We start from the raw sequence: 23088 nt of genomic DNA, 5'->3' as shown, positions 1-23088 counted from the left end.
TCGGAAAGATGAGACTGGCAGTGACATATAGGACACACAGGACAGACTGAAGGAAGGAGAATTTGTAGTCAGAAAAAAAAAAAGAAGCAAGGAGCCTTTAACTGAATACTAATCCAAGCCTGAGGCAATCAGGGCCGAAATTAGGATAGGAGTGAAGAGGAAGGGATTCACTGAGAAATAATTTAGACAAACAGGATAGAAAGTGGTAGCAGTTGAACCATGGATCTCAAGAAGAGAGTAAACAATTATAAAGCTTCAAGCTTGAGAGATCTAAGAGGTTTACAACAAGGACTAACAAGGGATAGCCCTAAACTAAGAGCTTATTGTCTTCATGGCTCATTTTAAAAGTCCCTCAGAGGTAAAATGATGGTGATAATGATGATGCTATAAATAATCATAGGTGATATTTACCACTACCTAAGTGTCAGAAACTTGCTTATGCTAAGCATAGCATTTGGTCTTTATTATTCATTATATATCAATTTCTATTTTCTCTCTTCCCTTTGCTATTGTTGCTGAGAATGATAGGGATAATGCACTTTTTTTCTAATAGGGGCCACAACAAGCAGTGGTAGAACGGGGGCCTGGGACCTTCCTCTGTGATGCCCAGCACAGAGATATAGGTGTGAAGATTCAGTGCTCAGGATCACAACCTGTGGTTCTCAGAGGCCATCAGGGTTATAACTGTGGGGACCATGAGGTGCAGGGGATAAAACCCAGGACCATGCATATGCTAAGCATACACTATGCCACTTGAGATATATTCACAGCCACGAAGTTGTATACTTCAACTGGGGTGCTCACACCCACTTGGTTTGATGCACTGGAGATGGCACTAGATATTTCAATGGTGGTGGCACTGGGATTGCATTTGGCATAAAGGTAGATGGGTTCTAGGGACTGAACACATGGTCTCATGCCTGCAAGGCAGGTGCTCTAACATAAAAGCACATTTCAGGGCCCCAGGCATAGTAAATTTTTGGTTTTGGGGGGCCGCATATGGCAGTGCTCAGGGTTTACTCCTGGTTCTGCATTCAGGAATCACTCCTGGCAGTGCTTGGGGGACCAAATGGGATGCTGGGGATCGATCACGGGTTTGCTGTTTCCAAGGCAAAGGTCTACCTACTGTACTATTTCTTCAGCCATGGCATAACACCTTTGAATGTTATCTTCATCTGAGCCTATATACACCCATGAGTTAGGTATTACTATAAAGTAAAAGTAAAGTAAAGGCCCTCCCGTTGATCGTCGATTTGCTCGAGCGGGCCCAGTAACGTCTCCATTGGAGACTTTGTTGTTACTGTGTCTGGCATATCGAATACTCTCGGTAGCTTGCCGGGCTCTCCGAGAGGGGCGGAGGAATCGAACTCGGGTCGGCCATGTTGGCTGCGTGCAAGGCAAATGCCCTACCCGCTGTGCTATCTCCATTTTATAGATAAGCACTCTGAAACTCAGAGAAGCTAAGAACATGTATATGTAAACGACAGGCCAGACAACTTGTATATGACAATCAGGATTTGAACTTAAGATGTGTCATGTTAGAGTCCACTGGTTTAAACTACTCTCTAGTTCACATATTCATCTCATTGATGTGTCTTATTAATGTCAGACTCAAAGCTTGCAAATTTAATATAATCTCCAAATTTTGTTTAACTAAAACCTACTTTCCCTGAAGCCTCAATGCAAATCAGGCTCTAAAGGAATAGCTCAGTGGCTCAGAATGCCTACTTTGCATTGGTCACAACTTCAATCCCTGGTCACTGCTATGGTCACAATTTCAATCCCTAGTGCTGCCATAAGCAAAAATAATTATCTGGCAGCTCTACTTTTTATGATCAGCAGTGCAAATAAATTCTAGCCATACCTGGATTTTAGACCATACTTAAGATACATGTGAGCAGGCCAGAGAGATAGTTCTCTAGGTAAGGTCCTTGCCTTGCATGTGACCAACCCAAGTACAATTTCTGACACCACATATGATCTCCTGAGCACCACTAGAAGCAATCCCTGAGCACCTCCAGGAAAGACCCCCCTCCAAAAAATAATGAGAACCACGGCTAGGAAGTGCTACGGCTGGTTAACACCCATGTGAGAGCCACTTGATACCTGGGTGAGCACTGTAATCAGAATTTGCACGAGTACTATAACTAATTAGTATAACCCCTGGCAAACACATATACAAGCACAACAACTAAAAGAGTACAACCTTTGTTGAACACTGTGGTCAAAGCTGTAAGCACTGCAACCTGATGTGTGACCCTCCAGCTAGCACCACAATCAAATGTGTGATAACCACAGCCAGGCATATGTGTGACTATTGACCATCACAACAACATCAAAAGTGAAAGAAAGGGAGAGGGGAGATAAAAATAATAATAAAACTTTTTACCATACTGGAAAATAAATGCAGACCAACTGGTGTGGAAGTGGTGATTTAGGACTTGGAATATTCTGGTACAATCCTGATCTGTTTTGGCTATAACTAATGAAGGAAGTGATCCATAGTAAGGTATTTGTCCCCGACCTGGGGCTGCTCCCTCAGTCAAGTAATCAAAGGGATATAAAACCAACTCCATGGTGCCTTACAATTTTTAGACTATATAGTTCCATACCTGGTGCTAATCCTTTATATAAATCTCACTTACATAAAGAACAGACCTAAGGGCCTGGTTTAAATTTTATATAGTCAACCAAATAGCATTTGAAAACATCTATCAATAAAGTTGGGTTCTTATCCCAGGACTACTACTCAAATCATTACAGAAAGAGGATTTGTATTTCTCTATGCAGAAGGAAAAATTCTAAAGAAAATGTTTCTCTCTTCCTCTCTTCCTCTCTCTCCCTCTCTTTTTTTCTCCCTCCCTCCCTCCCTCCTTCCCTCCTTCTCTTCCCTTCAATAAAATTACTACTTTACAAAAAAGAAAGAAAGAAAGAAAATGTTTCTCTTATACCCTCTGTACCCTCATCAACATCCTTTTATCTGACTGGTGGGTTTGGGAACTCAAAAAAACAATCATGCCACCTATTGGCCTGTTGGTTGCTCACTTTCTGGTATGTTTTCTGTCGTAGGGTTCTTAAGTAGGTAGGTTCTGTCCCTACAACAGACATATGGGAGAGGTCTGCCAATGTGTGAACTCTCCAGAAGCTTTTTGTCAAATCACATCTAAACTATATCCTTCAGTCTAGCTTTTCTCAGGAATAGCAGTTAGAATTGCTATTTAGAACTCTGGCCGGTTCCTGTATTTGGTTTCTCTCCCTTTGTTTCAGTGATTTAGTAGTTTCCCCAAACCTCAGTATCCTAATACTTGTCCTTCCTGAACTTCATCCCATTTTGGCAGAACCATTTCTCTGATCATTGATTTTTATTTATTTTTATTTTTAAAATAGAAGAACGTTTTCCTCCATCTGAATCTTGCCAGGAAGTATAAACAAGAAAAAGAGATAAAAGCATATCAACTGTCCTTGACGAGGATGTGGGAATGGTATGAAAGGCCTTTCTGAACCCCCTGCTCTAACTCTAAAGGTCACTTGTAATCCTTTTCTAAAATATAAATGACCTTGTTAAATCGGGTGAAAATTGTTAATGTGAAATCGAATGCACATGCTACTCATTTTCCCAAAGTCAGCTAAATGAAAAATGTCTTTGGATTAGCTACATCTAACTTTCCACAAAGAAGTGTCCCTTGAAATTGATGGGAACTGGATATTTGTAAATTAGAAAAAACTTGACTAAGTATAATTCTCAAGGTGACAGCTACCGAAAGGGAACGAATATATATATATATATATATATATATATATATATATATATATATACAAACAAACACTTTCCTCCAGTTGTTCATCGATTTGCTTGAGCGGGCCCAGTAACGTTTCCATTTTGAGACTTGTTTTTACTGTGTTTGGCATCTCTGAATACATCACGGGTAGCTTGCCAGGCTTTGCTGTGCGGGCGAGATACTCTCAGTAGCTTGGGCTCTCCAAGAGGGGCGGAAGAATTGAACCCGGCTCGGCCGGGCTGGCTGCACGCAAGGCAAACGCCCTACCGCTGTGCAAGATATATATATATATATATATATATATATATATATATATATATATAGCTTTTTGGGTCACACCTGGCAATGCTCAGGGGTTACTCCTGGCTCTGCACTCAGGAATCACTCCTGACAGTGCTCGGGCGACCATATGGGATACTGGGCATCGAACCCAGGTCAGACATGTGGAAGGCAAATGCCCTACCTGCTGTACTATAGCTCCAACCCCACGACAGTAAATATTTTTGAAGAAGAAAAAAATCCTTCTGTGGTAAATGTGATGACTATCTCTCACCGGATGGCTCCATTTGGATCTCTCCCTCTGACGAGGTGCTGAGCCACTGCTCTGACCTGTTTGGGCCACACATGCCTGCAGCCCTTTTGAACACTCTCCTGAACTTGGCCTTTATACTTAGCCTTTCTGAACTTGGTTCAGATTAGATCAGCTTAGTCCAAGTCTTCCTAGCTTGTTAGCATGCCCTTGACAATGAATAAAAAGCCTCATTGGAATCCAGAAAGACAGAACATGCCACTCCCCTCTCTTTGACAAGACATTTTATCATTTATTAAAGGAAACAAAATCAAACCAGTAATATTTGCTCTTCATAATCCCATGTTGGAGAGCTCATCTCAATTTCGGGCTCTTCTTCAACAACTAGGTGGTTACAAACTAGAATGATTAACTGATTTGAGTATTTTCCCAGATGTCGCAAGTTAAAGCTGATGTCTAAATTTAGCAGGGCCATCATTTCTCTTGTTGAAAGATAAACTATTTTCCTTTTTCCATCTGTGCTCCACAAGTTTGGCGGAAGCTTGCTCTGCAACGTTTCAGACTCAGATAATCTGAATAAATCAATTTCAATAGCATTTCCCAACCAACTTCCATTCTTCTTTTAACATTCTATCATCTTTGTCATCACACACTATTCTTGTACTGGTCAAATGACTGAGGAGACAGAATGACACAGAAAAATAAGAAGCCCTGCTTTTCCAATCAACTCTATCTCCTGGGGAGACAAATGATTCTTCGCTTGGGCTTTGTCTTTAGCCTTATACGGGATATCTGCACGACTTAAAGCTTTTCAGCTTCAAAAATTTTCTTCTCATAGCTAAAATGAATTCCACTTTTACAAAACAAGAGGTTGTCTCCTTGTTCTCTCAGGGAAAACAAAACACCGTGACAGTTGAATCCTCTTAAAATGAGAGTGAGTCCTTAGAAATTGTGTTTACAGCTCTCATCCCTATAAGAGACTTGGCTTAAATTGTGAAGTACAAATCAGGAGGATACTTAATCATCATAATAATGAAACCATCTTGCTTCTTGTACCTCCTTTTAATTGTATTTGCATTATATTTTCAGACCCTATCTGGTACATTATTTCCCTTGACACTCTAGCAATTTGCCCTGATTTTACTTTTTTTAGTTTTTCTCCTTGACTTGGTTCTGATTCATGTCTGTTGAAAAGAAGCTTTCTATCATTCTGTGTCTTATATTTACTAATAGTTTTCTCTTATGAGTATAACTTGTTTTAAGAATATCCAGTTCCTTTGGATTTTAGAGGTCAAAGTTGCTTCCCCAAAGGTACTTCTTAGTGTCCTGAACTTGCTAAAAATCCTCAAAGTCCATTTTATTTGGTTCTATCAGTTCTCTCCTTGAAAACGCTGAATGCTGTCATTCTGTGGTTCAATTCACCAATGTTCATTCGCATGCTTCAGGAAATACTACCAGTCAAGACCACATAAAAGAACTCTAGCAGGGGAAAGGGGAAGAAGGAAAGGGGTGGTTTCATTGGGTAAAAGGGGTCAATTGTTTGGTGAAGGATTCAATTGGACTTTTAGCGGTGAAATTAGTCTAGCATATACACATGTTGATTTTTAATGATGCATACCTGAAACTTTTATAATGCCACAATGCAATGTTGCTTCAATTTAAAAGATAAAATGTTGAGAGAGAGAGAGAGAAGAAAATGAATCTGGCTTACTGGAGTTTTCTACATTCAAAAAAGTTCTTAAGAAATTGCCCCACTAATATATTACACAAATGTCAGTGACAGTCTGTGGCCTGGTGAACGGTTAAACATTCTCATGACCACATATTTTAAGTAAACTGGACAAAGAAGTAATTCACAGTTTGAGTTCACTGACTCAAAATTGCAATTTTATGTTACTATTCTCTTTACAGTACCTACTATGAGTGTTTTAGTGGCTAAAATAGTTTAAAATATCTGCAAAATGCATTTTCAAAATGAGTTTTCAATTCTTACCCCCCAATGAATTAGGATAAAATTATGAAGTAGCACACCACTCAGGGGTCACTTAAAAGCACAAGATCAAAAGAAATATGATCCTCACTAGAGGATACTAAGTCGTAGAAAATGAATTTTACAAACTTTTCTCCTAAAAATCAAACACACTGTCTCTTAAAGCTGGAAAATAATTTTCCAGTTATACATATGATAAGTTTCTACTTTAACTCTCAATGCATTTCAACTATAACTGCTGACCACTGCCTACTACTATTTTAAAAAAGCCAGCTATTGTGCATACCTTATGTTCAATTGTTTAAGTTTGGGGTTATAATACGAGACATTGTTGTGAATACATACACAGAAAAGAAATTAATAGAGTTGGCCTTGGAGGAATATAAAAGGACAGGAATGAGATCAAGGCACCCAAACACTGCAAAAAGACTTGAAAGAGGAAATAGCAGAGTGAACACTCATTACTTTCTAAAGATTATATAACATCTTCTTTCCTCCAGGCTAATTAAAAAAACAGAATCTCTCAAAAAAAAACCCAAAAAACAACAACTATGAGTTACATTATAAAAGTAAGACACATACATTTAAATAATACCAAAAACTTACAAAGTTAGAATTTAGCTGTCTCCTCTCTAAACTCTGTTCTAAATTATTCTAAAGTCTTCAGAGGTAACCATTGATAGAAATTAAACATTAAGCCTTTGGCAGAAAAATCCCCAAACAAATCAACCCCGAAACCAATTAAAATAGAGTGACATTTACCGATTTAACCAGTGTGTGACACAGCATATTAAGCACGCACAGGAACTGTTTTCTGAAATTTAAAGTAATTTTGAAATCACCCTGAATTCCACGCCTCATTATTCCACTTCCTGTCTTTCAGCTATACAATTCCCTGCTGTGCTTTTTCCGGAAGGAAGGTGGAAATAATCTAATCTAATCCCTTCATTTTACAGATAAGGAAACTGACACCATTAAAGGTTAAGTGACTTGCCCAGGGTCACATATCTCTAATCAGTAGCAGACTGTGGCTCCTACTTTCCAAGCCAGCACTCTTTACACGGCTTGCTAGTGACATAATTTGCCAGATGTCCATAGTAGCGGTGCTATAATCTACCAGACAGGCCAGTTTTTATATCTGATTTTTAACAAAAGTACCTACGAATAGTTAAGATTGCTAACACAGTTCTAAAACCAAACTATGAAGCCAAGTTTACAGTGTCTATACATAGATGCAAGCTTTTAAGAAAAATGGAGAGCATTTGCTATGCACATTTCCAGTATTACACCAAAAAAATTAATCAGTAAGGAGTCCCAACTTTCCAGTGCTGTGGCTGCATTTTAAAGGCTAGATATTTTCCCTAGAAATCTATTGTCTACTCTCTAGTTATGTGGGCTCTCTTCTGTGGAGACAAACACCAAAAGACCAAGTTTCTGATTAAACAGCAATGCCCCCAAGCCAATTTAAATCAAAACATCTAAGTCTAGTTCAAGCTAATCAACTACAAAAGGTCACATACTCTAGTTCCTCCTCCCTTCGTTCTGCCATTTCCCCCCATCGATTATAATAGCATTTTAAACACCTTCTGCTAAGCTTCCCCTTGAAGTCACACACTTAGTGGACATCTCTCAGCATGCATCTTCTCTTTTCACAGGTTCCCAACTCTCTTGGCTTTTTCCCTCCTTTGCTTGCTGTTCCCTGGCATCGGGAGCCAAACTTAGGTAGCAGAGACAGCTCTGGCTGAAGTGCTGGATTTTTGTAGAGAAATGCTAGGAAATAAGTTTATGCATATAGATTCATGTAGCAGATCCCAGAAAGCTCAAAATGCCTGGCTGAGCCATTGGGAGTTGATTCCACAGGTATGTAAAAGCTTTAAAAGATTGCGAAGGAAGAATGGTATGACCATTTTCTTAAGTTGGCAGTTGGTGCATGTCGAGTAAGAATTTGAAAGGTAATTTGGAGACCCCACAGAAAGTTGATATAGTGATCAAAGCCTAAAAGGTCAGAATCTGAAATCAAATGATGGCAAAATTGAGTTGATGGAACATAATGAGGCATTTCACAGAGATGATAGATGAGTAAGAAAAAGATATAAAAGGGCAGGATCAAAGGATCAAAAGGATCCCTGACTTTTCATCCCGAATGACTAAAATACAGAAATACAGAAGACAGGATAGGCTTTTAGAGAAGAGTTTTCCAAGCCAACCCAAGGGGGATGGTCACAGTAAATACCTTCAAGTACAATTGGAAGGAGGTTATTTCTGTTTGTTTGATTACAGCGAGTAGATTTCCAGGGGAGTGCTGAGAGAACTTTTTCTTGGAAAGAGGGTGGTAGGATAAATACATTTGGAAACCTCTACTTTAGAGCCAAAAGGAGACTTTCTGGAATACTAACCATGAGCTGAAGGCAGGGTAAACAGCCAAATAGAGATGTTCTATAGTCAGCTAGAAATGCCTCAGTGATATGCTAAAGATGGAGACATCAGTGGAAAAGGAATATTTGAAATCATAAATGAGATAGGACTCATTTACCAAGAGAACGAATTTGGAAATGAAGGAAAGAAATAACAGAAAGAAGTGCTGAGAAACAAAACAGAGGAGGCGATAAATTTCTTAAAGGAAGGAGTAGTAACAAGTTCAAATGTAGTCAAAGGACAAAGACAATAACTGTTAGTAAATACTTCCCAGTACCTATCTAGTAAATCCTAAAATCTTAATATGTTGTATTTACATTTCTTACTAGTACTTATCCTTACTTGCACAAGCACAAAAGTTTCAAGTCATTTGTTCAAAAGTATTAAAGTCCACAGTTTGTCCCTTGGTTCTAAGCTTATTGAACCATCTCATCTGTGAGGCTGGATATAGATACAGAAAAAAACTTCCATTAGGAGCTGGAGAGATTGTCCAGAAGGTAGGGCACTTGTCTTGCACAGACAACCCAGTTTCAATCCCCAGCATCCTGTATGATTCCTGAGTCCTGTCAGGAGTGACACCTGAGCACAGAGCCAGGAATAAGCCCTAAACCCTGGTGGGTGTGGTCCCAAATCCCCCAGGCCCCTAAAAGAGCCACTTCCATTCACAAAGTATGAACAGATAAATGTGGTTTAAGATACAGAAACCACTTTTTCTACAAACATCAGACACAGTGTCATCAGAGAACTGATCTCTGGTTCAGATCCCTGAGGCCAAGTTTACAACCTTTTTTTCTCTGAAGCTCACCCCTTACAAACCTAGTTAAGCAGCAAAGAAATAAAAGGCATTGGCAAGGGTATAGTTTAAAAAATGAAAGTGGGAGATCTGATAGAATGAGGGATGAATCATTAGATGAGGCATAGTCTTAGAATTCTGCAAAAGTGGTGTGGTGCATTTAGGTGTTTTATAAAATCACATCTGCTTTTTCTTAAAGGTTATGGAATAAAGAAACAAAATGCCTTTTGTGTGTACACTGAATATCTTTCCTCTACTATAAGAAAAACATCTTTCAGTAAGTTGACAAAATAAAGATGGCAGGCAAATCAGTTTCTGGAAGGCACTATGTAGACAAACACTACCCTGGTGTTTTTGCAAGCTTGCCTCTCTTCTTTTCGGACATTACTTGACGTAGGTCATCAGGCCTCAACCTCAAACTCCAATCCAGATACACTACTCAAGTTCCAGCAACTGAGAGTCCCAACAACTCCACATCTCTCTAGAAGTAGCAGCACAACTATGGGCCATCAAAACAAAGGTCACAGTGTTACACAATTAAATTTACCTAGAAATTGAGAAATGAGAAAAATGGTAACATACAAGTAATAATTTTTATTCATTGAGCGCTTACATTGATATAAGCACTGTTTTTTCAAAAGCAAGTATTAGTAACAGGATAAATAAAACAGGATCCAGATCCTATAGAAATTATTTAAAAGAATGCCATGCCACGAATACAAAAAAGTAAAATGGCTAGTATTAATGAGGCAAAAATAGAGACAAAACTGGCTTAGCATTTATCAGTGCTATTTAATCTTTCTGGGCCCTGTTTTCCTTATCTGTTAAATGGAGATAATAATAGTACCAACGACTTAAGCTGGTTGGGAAGATAAATACTTTAAATTTAATAGCACATTGCCTGTACATTAGAATTACTCAGTAAATACCAGCTGATGTTATTGCAAAGTTATCATATTATTGCTCCTTATTACAAGGAAATACATATAATCAAACTCTATCCGTAAAAGCCAGATGCAGCTTTGAACACAAAATGGGTTTTAGGAGGATCCCAAACCAGGGATACAAAATGGTTATACTTCAAGTATATGCTATTTACTAACATAGCTATACTTTCATGCACTCTCAGAATTAGGCATTGGGATTACTCTATAAATGGAAGCCATCAAAGTAACAAAAAGTTAATATAGTCACTCCTGAGCTTAGAGCAATATAATCACATCAGTCCTCCTACTGGAGGAATGTCCCCCTCTTTTTAACACTACTAATGACTTCAGCATGATATAAGACAAGGGTTCTGCTAGCAAACATCAAGTGAGCCTTTAATAAGAGCAGTGATACAAACCCTCTTTGTTTCTTAGGTTTTACATTATGCCAAGCTAGATAATTTGTCCTTTATCCTACTTTTCTTGATGAAGACTGTTCCTGGAAACATAGATCAAGTAACTCTGCATAAATAATAAGGGATATATTATATATTTCTAATAACACTAAAGGCATAGAACATTTTGTGACCCTGAATGAGCACATAACAGAGAATTCAGAATTACTATAGTTTCATTAGGAGTTCATATGTATACACACATATGTATAGACACACGCACATATATATACACACATATATGTATGTAAATCCACACATATATGTATATATATGTGTGTATATATACATATATTTATATCGCTGTACACTCAGTCCAGGGGGAAAAAGGTCTAACTCAACCAGTTGGATCACCAACTATAACCAAAAGTCCAAGTTATCAAACTGGCTTTTACTACAAACAAGAATAGGATGCTTTCATATTTTTGCTCCAGGGCTAAGGGTTATCAATCCATCAACTTTGAACTGTATGATAACCTTTCCTGCAAAATGAGCCCATTAAGGCGGTGTTCACCTTAACAGAGCTTCCAGCGAAAGGGTACTCCTTGAGAAATAACGTCTAGGGCATGAATATCATAAACCTCTTAAGAAAGAATATTGAGAACACTTTTGTCTGACAGAAATATAGGACAAGCCACATTATGTAATTAATAATTTCAAATTACCATATTAAAAACAAAGAGTTTCATATGTGTGTGGCCCTTGGGTTCCATCCAAGGCACAACAAAAGACAACTTGTAATCAATATGTTGAGCGATTTCATAGGTTTGTGTACTTCATCTTCAAAATCCAGTGTTTAATTTATACTTATAGCATATCTTTTCTTCTTTTTTTTTTTTACTTTTTGGTTCACCTGGCCATGCACAGAGGTTCCTCCTGGCTCTTCACTCAGGAATTACTCCTGGCAGTGCTCAGGGAACCATATGGGATGCTGGGAATCGAACCCGGGTCAGCCATGTGCAAGGCAAACACCTTACCTGCTGTGCTATGGCTCCAGCATACCTTGACGCAGACTAGCTGCCTTTCCAGTGCTCAGTAAACTTACATGGCTAGTGGGTGCTATGCTGAAGAGAGCAAATACAGCTGATCTAAGACAGAAATAGCAAGTATATTTGAAGAGCTACCCTCACTGCCACCTCAGGCCTTTGCCCTCTTTGTGTCCCCACCCCTCACTGGCACTAGCTCACCCTGAAATATGAGGAAGCAGGGAGGATGTGTTTTTAACACTTCACCTTGGATACCCAAATGCACTTCCCAGTAGAAACAATAACAAACACAATGGTTCTATGGCTAAGTGACATGAAGGGTTAAAAAGGCTTTCCTGGGGAGGAAGGTCTGGGAACCTAATCACCATTTAGAACATTGGTATCCAGGAGATAGTATGTTCCAAGCTTCCAATAGCTCACAAAGGAATTGCCTGGATCTCTGTTTACAGTCTCGGTAAAAGGGAACTGGAGGCCATGTTTACAAAGAGTTTTTCATTTAAGTGCTTAAATTAAACCAGTCAGTTCCCTTCTTCGTCCCTATCCCCCTCCCCCATACAGAAGGTCCTTCAATCCTGCCCTTCTCTGGAAACATATTTCTCCCTACGCTGTGGAACAGCTGCCCCTTTTGACCACTCTGAAACTGAGAAGAACCCTGTGGCTGGGCAGTTTTAATTACCTTCCTGAAGCAATGGAAAAGAATAATATTTGTATTTCCTTACATGTACTCTGTCCTTCTGCCATTCCTTCCACCAGAGTCCCAACTTCAGGTTCAAATGCTCTCAAATGGCCAGCACCAATGCAAAACCTGGCAATTGCAACTACATGTCTCCCGCCTCTCACGCTTGCTCTCATACAACAGTAACCAAACATGCGCACAGGGCACTAGCTTCGAATTTCTCTTGAAATCTACTTCATACCTCTTCATCTAGGAAGAGCATATAAACTCCTGTTGCTTCTATGCTTCTATGCCCCTTTGCTATTATATCTTAACTTACTCGTCAATTGAATTTTCTCACTGTGTCCTGCCCACTTTCTTTCCCTCCCTCATGTCTAATCTAACGTTTAAGAGTTGAAGTTCTTTTTTTTCTAGAAGTTATTCTGTAACTTTATTTTCTTTTTAAATTTTTATTAGTGAAACACCATGAGGTACAGTTGTAGACTTACAAATTTTTGTGCTTGGGTTTCAGTTATACAGTGATCGAGTCCCTATCCCTCCACCAGTGCCCATTCTCCACCACTAATGATCTCAGTATCCCTCCCACCCCCCCATCCCACCCCCATCCCACCCCACTTCTATGGCAGGACATTCCCTTTTGTTCTCTTTTTCCTTTTGGGTGCTGTGGTTTGCAAAAGAGGCATTGAGTGGCAATCATGTTGGGTCTATAGTCTACTTTCAGAATGCATCTCCCATCCTGGGCGGACCTCGAGTGTCCAAGAACAGATGACTGGTTAAAGAAACTTTGGTACATCTACAAAATGGAATACTATGCAGCTGTTAGAAAAGACGAAGTCATGAAATTTACATACAAGTGGAAAGTATCATGCTAAGTGAAATGAGTCAGGGAGGGACACACAGAGAAAGATTTCATTCGTCTGTGGAATATAAAGTAACAAAATAGGAGACTAACCCCCAAGAATCGTTGAGATAAGTACCAGGAGGTTCACTCCATGGCTTGGAGGTCAGTCGCACATGCTGGGGGAAAAGGCAGCTCAGATAGAGAGAGGAGCACCAAGTAAAGGGTGTTGGGAAGAGTTAAAGTTCTTAATACAAATCCTACCTTAATCTACATTCTCCAGTCACCTTTTCCCAGTGACAATCTTTAAGACCTTTGATGACTTAAGACCATTGTATTTAACTATTCTGAACTCCTCATGGGCCAGGTCTTTCTTGGTATCACCTCAGACACCTATAACAAAACCTGGCTTAGAGAGGGTGCTAATGGAAGGAATGGTAAATGAATTCCTAGACTGCTGTAATAGCAATCCTTTGTCATTATCTTCCGGAAACACCACTTTGATCTCATCACTACAATGAAAGTTTGACTAGGAGTTATCTGCAGGAGGAGAGGTCACAGGAAGAAGCAAGAGTCATTTTCTAGATTAATGAATGCTGTGTATGGTGACCTCGGGTGGAGGTTACATGTCTATGTTATTCTGTAAAAACTCAGTCATTAAGGCTGTTGTATTTTACTCAATAAATAAGCAAAGGGGGACATATACACATTGGTTTTATGGAAAAAGGGTGATTCTACATACCATAAACCCAAATGTAAATGAAAATATTAGCTATAGTGAATACCAAACATAACAGATCATTAATGATGACTGCCCTTTGGAGGAACAGTAATAAAAATGGGAGGGGAAAGCTGAGACTTGAAATCTTCACCCCACCCCCATGTATTGAATACCTAGAATATCTAATAAAATCTAGGAGCTCACTTCCGTATTCGGGATACAAATATATATATATATATATATATATATATATATATATGTCCTTAACATCTATAATGATAAAAACTGACATGAGTACTGAATATAACCATATAAAATGTCAATTGATATACTTGAGATCTGGACATGTTAAGGGAGTTACCACACTCTTTAAAGATGGGCAAAGGCGTAGAATAACTTTTGAGAATATAGAATGAAGAGCTGAGGTATGCCAGGCCAAGCAGTATCTGCCAGGCAAAGGGCATAACATATCCAATGGCACTGATGTAGGCAGCACAATGAATATGGCAACAACAGCTAATTGTCACCGTGACCAGAGCCTTAAGTTCATGACAAGAGAGTAAAGGCATGGTTGGAAAAGTAAGATGGTGCCAGATTATGAAAGGCATTAGAAGTTAGGGTAAGTAATTTGGATTTTATTTAGAGATGTAATGGGGAAACTTATTCATTAAGTTTCAAACTTGATTGATTTTTAATAGGGGAATGACTTTTTACTTTATTGTTTTAGTAATGACCTATCCAGGGACTGGGGAGATAGAGCATTGGGTCGGTTGCATGCTTGCACATGGCTGACCTTGGGACCTGGGTTTCGATCCCTGGCACAAATATGGTCCCTGAAAGACACTAAGTGTTCTCCCTGAGCCCAGAGCCATGAAACCCTGAGTAATTCTGGGTGAGGCTAAAGGAAAAAAAAAATGACCGATCTGGATCAGCAAGATAGCTCCACATCCTGAGCACATGGTTTGCATGAAGGAGGGGTGGGTTTGATCCCACCAAGCATCACTAGGTGTGATCAAAATCAAAAGACAAAATTAAAACCGAACAAAATGGCCTATCAGGAGATGATGAGGGGAATAAAATCAGTGGAGAGCAAGACTTCAAAAGCAGGGAGACCACATGAGTGGCTTTTGCAACACTAGTCCAGTTGAGTGAGCAATGAAGGTTGAAACAAGGGAGGAGAACTTATTTACTCAGAGATATGGTCTTCTAATAATTATTATTTTTTTAAAGAACAAGGAATATTTTATTCACTAAAAAATAAAACGGAACAATCCAATAACACTCTTTAAGTATAGGAGTGTTGGGGAGTTATTTTTATTAGCTGTCACTCAAGTTCTAACCCCTTCATTTTCAGCTCTTAAAGGGAAAGTCTATCATTCCAAGCACCTCTATTTATTGATTGTTTGATTTATATATAATCCACATATAACATTATGTTTTTTCAAATCTACACAACATATTGATTTGGCATTTTTATTTTGTGATATGATGGCAGCAAATTTTGTTAATATCCATCCCCACACAGTCACAAAATGTTTTTTTTGTGTGTGATGAGACTTATCCAAGATTCAGTCTCTAAGAAACGTTCAGTATCTATAACTACAGTTATCATGACTGTACTTTACATTTCTATGAGTCATGTTATAAAGAAATTTGCACACCTTTTTACCTCTTTAATCCATGTCACCAACTACCTATTCACAACCCCCCTGTCAACTACCAATCTAATATTTTCTCTGTATCTAATGAATGTAGATTTTTTTAAAAAAAGGTTATTCATTTAAGTGAGATCATACAATATTTGGCTTTATTAGATTTATTAACCTCATATAATACCCTTAAAATCCAACCATGTTGTTTCAAATTGCAAAGTTTCATTCACTTTTATGGTCCAAAAATACTCCATTAATTATCTATACCACAACTTCTTTGTTCATCCATCCATTGAGAGACACTTAGATTGTTATATATGTAAGCTATTGTAAGTAAGGCTGCAATGACTATGTAGGTATAGATTTTTGAGTTAATATTTTCATTTTCTTTGGATAAATACCTAGAAGTGTAATTATTGGATCATATGATAGTTTCATTTTTTTGAGGAACTTCCATATTGTTTTACACAGTGAAAGCACAAATTCACATTTCCACCAGTAATGAATAAGGATTCTCTGATCTTGCCCTTTTTACCAATGTTTGCTCTTACTTTTTTATAATAAATGTTATAACAGGAGTTATATCATACTGTAGCTTCGATTTGCATTTCATTGTTGATTAGTGATGATGAGCATATTTTCATGTTCCTATTGGTCATCTATGTCTTGGAAAATATCTATTCATGCCCTCTTCCAATTTTTTCAGTCAGATTGATTGTTACTATTGAGTTGTATGGGTTATTTATAAATCTTGGGTTCAATCTTTATGAGATATATGCTTTGCAAATATTTTCTCCTATTCACTAAGTTTTTTTTTAATTTTGTTAATGGTTTCTCTCCCAAATTAACCATATTATGCTTCAAATAGCCAATGAGTAAGGTGAACAGGAGATAAGGTCAGAGGAGAAAGACTGACTTTAAAATGTACTTCCCACAGCCCTAGGTAAAAGATCCTTTTACTATTTCACCCCAAAGCACTTTTTCAGCTTCTAGCCACAGTGAATGATTCTTTTAAAGTTTCTCCCTTTCCAAATTAGGCCTGTATATCCTCCAAAATGCCCTAGTTAAAATATCAATGAATTTTTGGAACATACCATAAAATGGTTTAAATTTACTTCCTAAATCTGTAAACCAAATTATGCCTTTTGTTGATATAATGTTGTTAAAACCACACAGATACCAATAAGCAGAGTTAGCTACAAGATATGAAAAAACAGCATTCAAGAAATTTTCGAATTACAGTTTTGGGCTGTTTCAAAGAAACAGTCCTCCCTAGAAAATGAAAAAAAAAAACTTCCCACAATTTATACATGTGTTCCACCTACCTCCAGAAAAATCACTCCCTTTTTTGTTGAAAAGTATTCATTTCCATAAAGAGTAATTATTTAAGAAAGCACCTTCAAATACCAAACTATTTTGAATACATGCATTATTATGTATAATTATTTACTGTGGTCTCCTGGCTCACTTTTTTTCTTGGTCCCCTCAATTTGTTCAGAATTAGTAGTAGTCATAAGCATACCTCTCTTTGTCACTTAAAGGAAATTATGATTCATCACAAAACATACAAGACAGCAGAGCCCACACTAAAACTTTTGGTAAGGGCCCCTACTGGTAATTCGTAGCCAGTCATTTGGTTCAGCTCAAGAGCCAGAGGATGCAATGCTGTTTGGGCCGTGCATTGCCAGGGATAACCAGGATACTCTGGGTGCTCTGGGGGTCTACAAGCTCACAGCCTCCAGGACTGCACCCAGCAATGTTTGGGGAGTCATGTGGTATAATGAATATAAGACAGCATGCCACCGAACCATTATACTCCTGTTATACTATCTCCAAGAATTATTAGAGAAACACCACTTCTCTTTTTAAGATGATAGAAATTCTGGTACATCTACACAATGGAGTACTATGCAGCTGTTAGAAAAGATGTCAACACAACAACACTGTCCTCCCATTGTTCATCGATTTGCTCGAGCGGGCCCAGTAAGGTCTCCATTGGAGACTTTGTTGTTACTGTGTTTGGCATATCGAATACATCACGGGTAGCTTGCCAGGCTCTGCCGTGCGGGCGAGATAATCTTGGTAGCTTGCTGGGCTCTCCGAGAGGGGCAGAGGAATCGAACTCAGGTTGGCCATGTTGGCTGCGTGCAAGGCAAACGCCTTACCGCTGTGCTATCACTCCAAGTGGTACTACATGGAAAGTATCATGCTAAGTTAAATGAGTCAGAAAGAGAGGGACAGACATAGAGAGATTGCGTTCATCTGGCGAATATGAAGTAATAAAATGGGAGACTACCACCCAAGAATAGCCAAGATAAGTACCAGGAGGTTCACTCCATGGCTTGGAGGCCAACCTCATATGCTGAGGGAGAAGGCAGCTCAGCTATCTGAGCACCAAGAGGGGAGCACCAAGTAAAGGGTGTTGGGAGGATCCTCCCAGGATGAGAGATGCATGCTGAGAGTAGACTATAGACCGAACATGATTGCCACTCAATGCCTCTTTTGCAAACCACAGCACCCAAAAGGAGAGAGAGAACAAAAGGGAATGCCCTGCCATAGGGATGGGGTGGGATGGCGGGGGATTGAGGGAGAGCATTGGAGCATTGGAGGTGGGGAATGGACACCGGTGGAGAGACGGGTACTCAATCATTGTATAACTGAAACCCAAGCACAAAAATTTGTAAGTCTACAACTGTATCCCATGGTATTTCACTAATAAAAATTTTTTTAAAAAGATTATAGAAAATTTAAAATATTAAAAAGAATTTCACTTAGCTGTATACATTAAAGATGCCATTGTATAAAGCTAGCATTAACACTTGTGACATCATATAAAATATGTCTACGGAACAACACTTGAAACAGATGTAGCACAAATGGTTGCATTTCATACCCTTTTTATATGGTCCCCAATCAAACTTAATTCCATCCATGCAAAACCGACGGCAAGTAACAGGTATGACTAATTTTAAAAGAGCATACAGTCATGTCCTAAGGGGTATGCAGTACAAAGTTACTAAGTCCTAGGTGAAATACTATATTCACATACTCAGTATACATTAGTGAAAAATTCCAGTTACAGTAACTTTTCACAACAAGATTTATTGTCAGAGCTTGTAAGTGGATATACTGGGAATAGTTCCATGGCTATTAGGAAAAATAAAACCCTCTCCACCAAATGCACAACGCATTCCTGTTACCACACCGGTAGAATGGAATCTGCTAGTAGAAAATAAAATTTGTCTTGCAATATTTAGAGTTGGATATAAGCAAGACCTGAGAAATAAGCAGTTCTTGTGAAAAGAGATCAACAAGGGTCCTTCAAGTTTAGAGAGACTGAAAAATCCACCCTATTCTGAAGAGAAATAGGTTACCTAATATCACTTTGCTGAAAGAACTTCAGGCTCTGTTAAGAAAGACTCAAGTTTTAAGGAGAAACTAAGATGTCTTCTGACAATCAAAGAAATACCTATTTGAAAATCAGTAAGAAAGAAAGCAGACGGCCATAGCTTCCATCTGTTAGCAAGCAAAAGACTAATTTTAAGAAAAATTAACCAGCTGTTTTCAAATTTCAAATCTTCCAGAGTAGGTGGTCCTAAAAACAGAGTAAGAAGTAGCTACCATGTGCTGAAGGGAGTGTGATGTAGGCAGGAAGACGTGGTTGAAAGAGACTGAGACACCAGGAGGATTACTCCATAGCTTAGTGGCCAGTCGGGCATTCTAGAGGAAAGGGCAGCTCAGATAGAGAAGGGAACACCAAATAAAGGGTGTTTGGAGGATCCTCCCAGGAGGGGAGATGCATGTCGAAAGTGGACTATGGACTGAACATGTTTGCCACTCAATGCCTCTTTTGCAGACCACAACACCCAAAAGGAGAGAGAGAACACAGGGGATTGCCCTGCCACAGAGGGAGGGGGGGATGGGGGGATGGGGGTGGAGGGGATATTATCCATGGTGGTGGAAAATGGGCACTGGTGGAGGGATGGGTATCTGATCATTGTATAATCAAACCCAAGCACAAAAAATTGTAAATCTACAACTGTACCTCATGGTGTTTCACTAATAAAAAAAATTTTAAAAAAAAAGAGACTGAGAAAAGAAACGCTACCGAATCCTGGCCTATCTTTAGTAATTCAGGTATAGATGGCAAAGTGACAAGAACATCATTGAGATAGATCACCGCCCATTTCCTAGCCTTCTATGTAGTTATGTAAGATTAAAATGAAAAATCTATACATCCTTGTAACAACATGCAGGCTAAACAAGGCAATGATTAGTAATTAAAAACCTTCAGATACCTCACCTACATATGAAAAATCGATCAAACTCAACTTGGAAGAAAAATATGCAGTATATAAGATGGCAGGATATAAAGAACAGATGAAATTTCCATTAAAAACAAAGTTCAACTTTTCCTCTCGGTTCAAAGAACTCTCTGGAACCTCTAAAATACCACAGATAAGTGACTGCTGCAACGTGTGAAGATTTTTGTGGCAACCTGGGGTTACAATGTGATTACAATGCCAGGTAAGTAGAAGAAATAATGACTAAGTGGGATTTGACTTTCTTTTCCATTCTCGAAGTTTCTGTATATACTGTCATGAGTTTTATAAAGATTTTAAACAATTAAGCGACCAGTTTTAGCATTCGGGATTAAAAATACACTCTATCCCTTTAGAGAAAAAAAAAAGACACTGCTTTGTGGTTTATCCCTTTTAGCACCTCAACTTAGGAGGACTTCAAATAGTCACAGTGCATATGGTGGTATCTTATCTGTATTAGTACTCACAGTGTGTGCACGTTCAGACTTAGGATATGCAAACATCTGCTTTTCTATGTGGGGAGAAAGTCACACCCTTTTGGGAAACTGACATTTAAAAAAAAAAGCTCATGACATTTTGAAACATGCCAGCTTGCTCCATTTTCTTTCCGAAAAGATAAGCGAAAAGCTGGAAACAAAGCATCAATACCAAAAGACTTTCAAGGGGAACCCACTAATCAAACTGTTCCGCGAAACTGCTTATTAGAAAGTTAAACCCTCCCTTTGGTTTCTATTTCTGAAAAAAAAAAGTACACTCTCTTTGACCAAGGAGTCCTTTGGATAGGTTTCACCCATTTAAAACACCTCTTTGCCCTGCAAGGAATCACAACACGTGTAGATTGAGCCTTCCCTGCTTGCTTAAGATCCTTCTGAGCAGAGGAGGCTAAGGGTTATATAATTCTATATGATTCTATATTTCAAGATGCAAAAGGGACTCTCAGGCAGGTTGATTTGGGGGCCTTCATTTATCGGGCCATTGCAGGCAAAGCAGCTCTTTATCTTCTCACCGTTGGTACACAGATCAACCACCCCAAGGAGCTAAAGTCCTCTCTACTCAGATCCTGTGGTTCTGTCTACCAAGCAACCGATTTAGACGCTAAATGCATGCAGTCAGGTCCTCCCTTCTTTCTTCCCGGACAAACGCCAGTGCGGCTAACACAGACCCCGAGCACGACGCCGGGAGATTGAGGCTGGTCCCTCAAGTGCTCACCCCAGGGTGCATTCCCACCGGGCCGCTCCCCCACCGCATCCCTCCCGGGCTTGGACGGAGCCTGCTACAAAGCCGGGTTCGACCCGACCCAATCTAGGAAAAAGACGGGGGGAAGAGAGTTTCGCCGGTGTCTGGGGATGGGAAGGTCTGCACGGAGGGTCGATGATGTTCCTCTTAAGGGGGAGCGTGGCGCGCGCCCCTCGCCCCCCCCTCCCACCGAAGGATCAACCTGGGGAGGGAACCCGGGTGGCTGGCGGTGCCACGCTCCCAGCAGGAAGGGGAGGGGAGCGGTGGGAAGGGGGGGGATGAGCAGCAAATAGGGGGGGCCGGGAGGACCCGGAGGGGGGGTGGTGGGAGGAGCCGCGATGGCTGGAAAGCCCGCGCGGCCCGCAGGAGCACCGCGGGGCGGAGCCGCGGCCTGGTGCGCCCCGAAGGGGCGGGCCCCGCAGCCTCCCTCCGCCGCTCGGGCCCTCCTTCCCCGCTCTCCCCTCCCCTCCCTCCTTCCCACCTCAGCAGCGCCCTCAGTCTCCCTCTCTGGCTCATACAAAAGCAAAATGTCCGCCATCTTCCGAGGCCGCCTCGCTCCTCGCCTCCCCCCCGGGCTCCCCCTCCCGGCCCCGGCCAGCCCGGCCCGCGCGCGGCGGCCCTGGGGACGCCGCCGACGGCTCCGCTCCGCCCGCCCTCCGCGCCCTCCCCCTGCGCCGCCGGCCCGGCCGGCCGCCGCAGGACGGCCCGTGGCGGGGTGGGTGGGTTTGTGGGTGGACGGGGGCTGGAGGGGGTGGGATGGGGGGAGGCGGTGGGATGCCCCCCGCGCGCACCCCCACCCCCGCGCCCCGGAAGCCCGGCTCCCGCGTCCCGCCCACCGCACCCCTGCGATGGCCCGTTTACCTTGATACAGTACGGGGGCTCGTCGTAGGTGACCAGCATGTACCTGTCTCCGCGGCTGGCCGGGTCCCGGGCGCGCAGCTGCAGGAGGTCGGATGACGGAGGGGAGGGAGAAGGGAAGACGGGCGGAGGGGGCGATGGAAGCGTTACCGAAGCACCCCCGATCTCTCTCCCCCCACCCCCCACGCTTCCCCCCCACCCATCCCCGGGTAAGCGCGCCCCCAGTTCTCCCCTCTCCGCCCTTTACCTTCAAGAATAGCTCCACAGCGCCTTTGGCAATGTCCAAATAGGAGGTGCCGAGGTCAGTGCGCTGGTTCATAGAGGCGGACGTGTCTATGAGGAACAGCAGGATGGGCATCTTTCCCCACACCCCGGGCACCGCTCCCCCACTCTCCCGGCTCACTCGCCCTCAGTGCCGCCGGACCGCCACCCGAGCCCTCAACTCTCTCCGAGCCAGGACGCGGGGAGCCCGAGGAAAAAGGGGGGGAGAGGGGACTGGACGGATGCAACTGCCCCCCTCCCCGATCTCTCTGCTCCCTGCAGCCCCACCTCCTCTCCCTCCCCGGGAACTTGAAAGTGTGAGCGTGTGGAGCCCTGGGGCCCTCCCCTCCCCGCCTTTGCCCGCTTCTGCCACCACTACAGCCGCCCCAGCCCCCGGGACCGCTGCCCAAGCATCAGAACGCGCTCGCTCGGGCGCTCGCCTCGGAATGAGAGCCGTCTCTGTTCCCCGCACACAACTTCGGTCCGCTCACCTACCACGGGCACCATGTGACCAGAATCCACGCGATTGGCTGCCAATTATGTTTCATTTGCATATTCATTAGATGACAGGCAAGGGGTGGGACTTGGGCAAACCCTGGGAGTTGAAGTTTGAACCCAGCCTGGGGGTAAGGGGAAATGTTTAAGGACCCT

General features: G+C 41.3%; 1 protein-coding gene across 4 annotated transcripts in view; it reads right to left on the bottom strand.

Annotated features, from left to right (window-relative positions):
- Positions 1–22671, bottom strand: part of LOC130038324 (integrator complex subunit 6-like) — an 87843-nt gene extending 65172 nt beyond the window's left edge. For all 4 annotated transcript variants that reach the window (XR_008794663.1, XM_056130221.1, XM_056130222.1 and 1 more), the window contains exons 1-2: positions 22424–22671; positions 22180–22257 (exon numbers count right to left, since the gene is read on the bottom strand). Coding sequence is in view for 3 of the 4 variants with exons in the window: in XM_056130221.1 (XP_055986196.1) it covers positions 22180–22257; positions 22424–22534 (189 nt within the window). In the remaining variant the exon portion in view is untranslated. The remainder of the gene's footprint in view (positions 1–22179; positions 22258–22423) is intronic.
- Positions 22672–23088: the final 417 nt, after the last annotated feature.

The sequence above is a fragment of the Sorex fumeus genome, unplaced genomic scaffold (genome assembly GCF_029834395.1).
Source record: "Sorex fumeus unplaced genomic scaffold, SorFum_2.1 ptg000075l, whole genome shotgun sequence".
Lineage (NCBI taxonomy): Eukaryota > Metazoa > Chordata > Mammalia > Eulipotyphla > Soricidae > Sorex > Sorex fumeus.
This window is presented reverse-complemented; position numbering and strand designations above follow the sequence as displayed.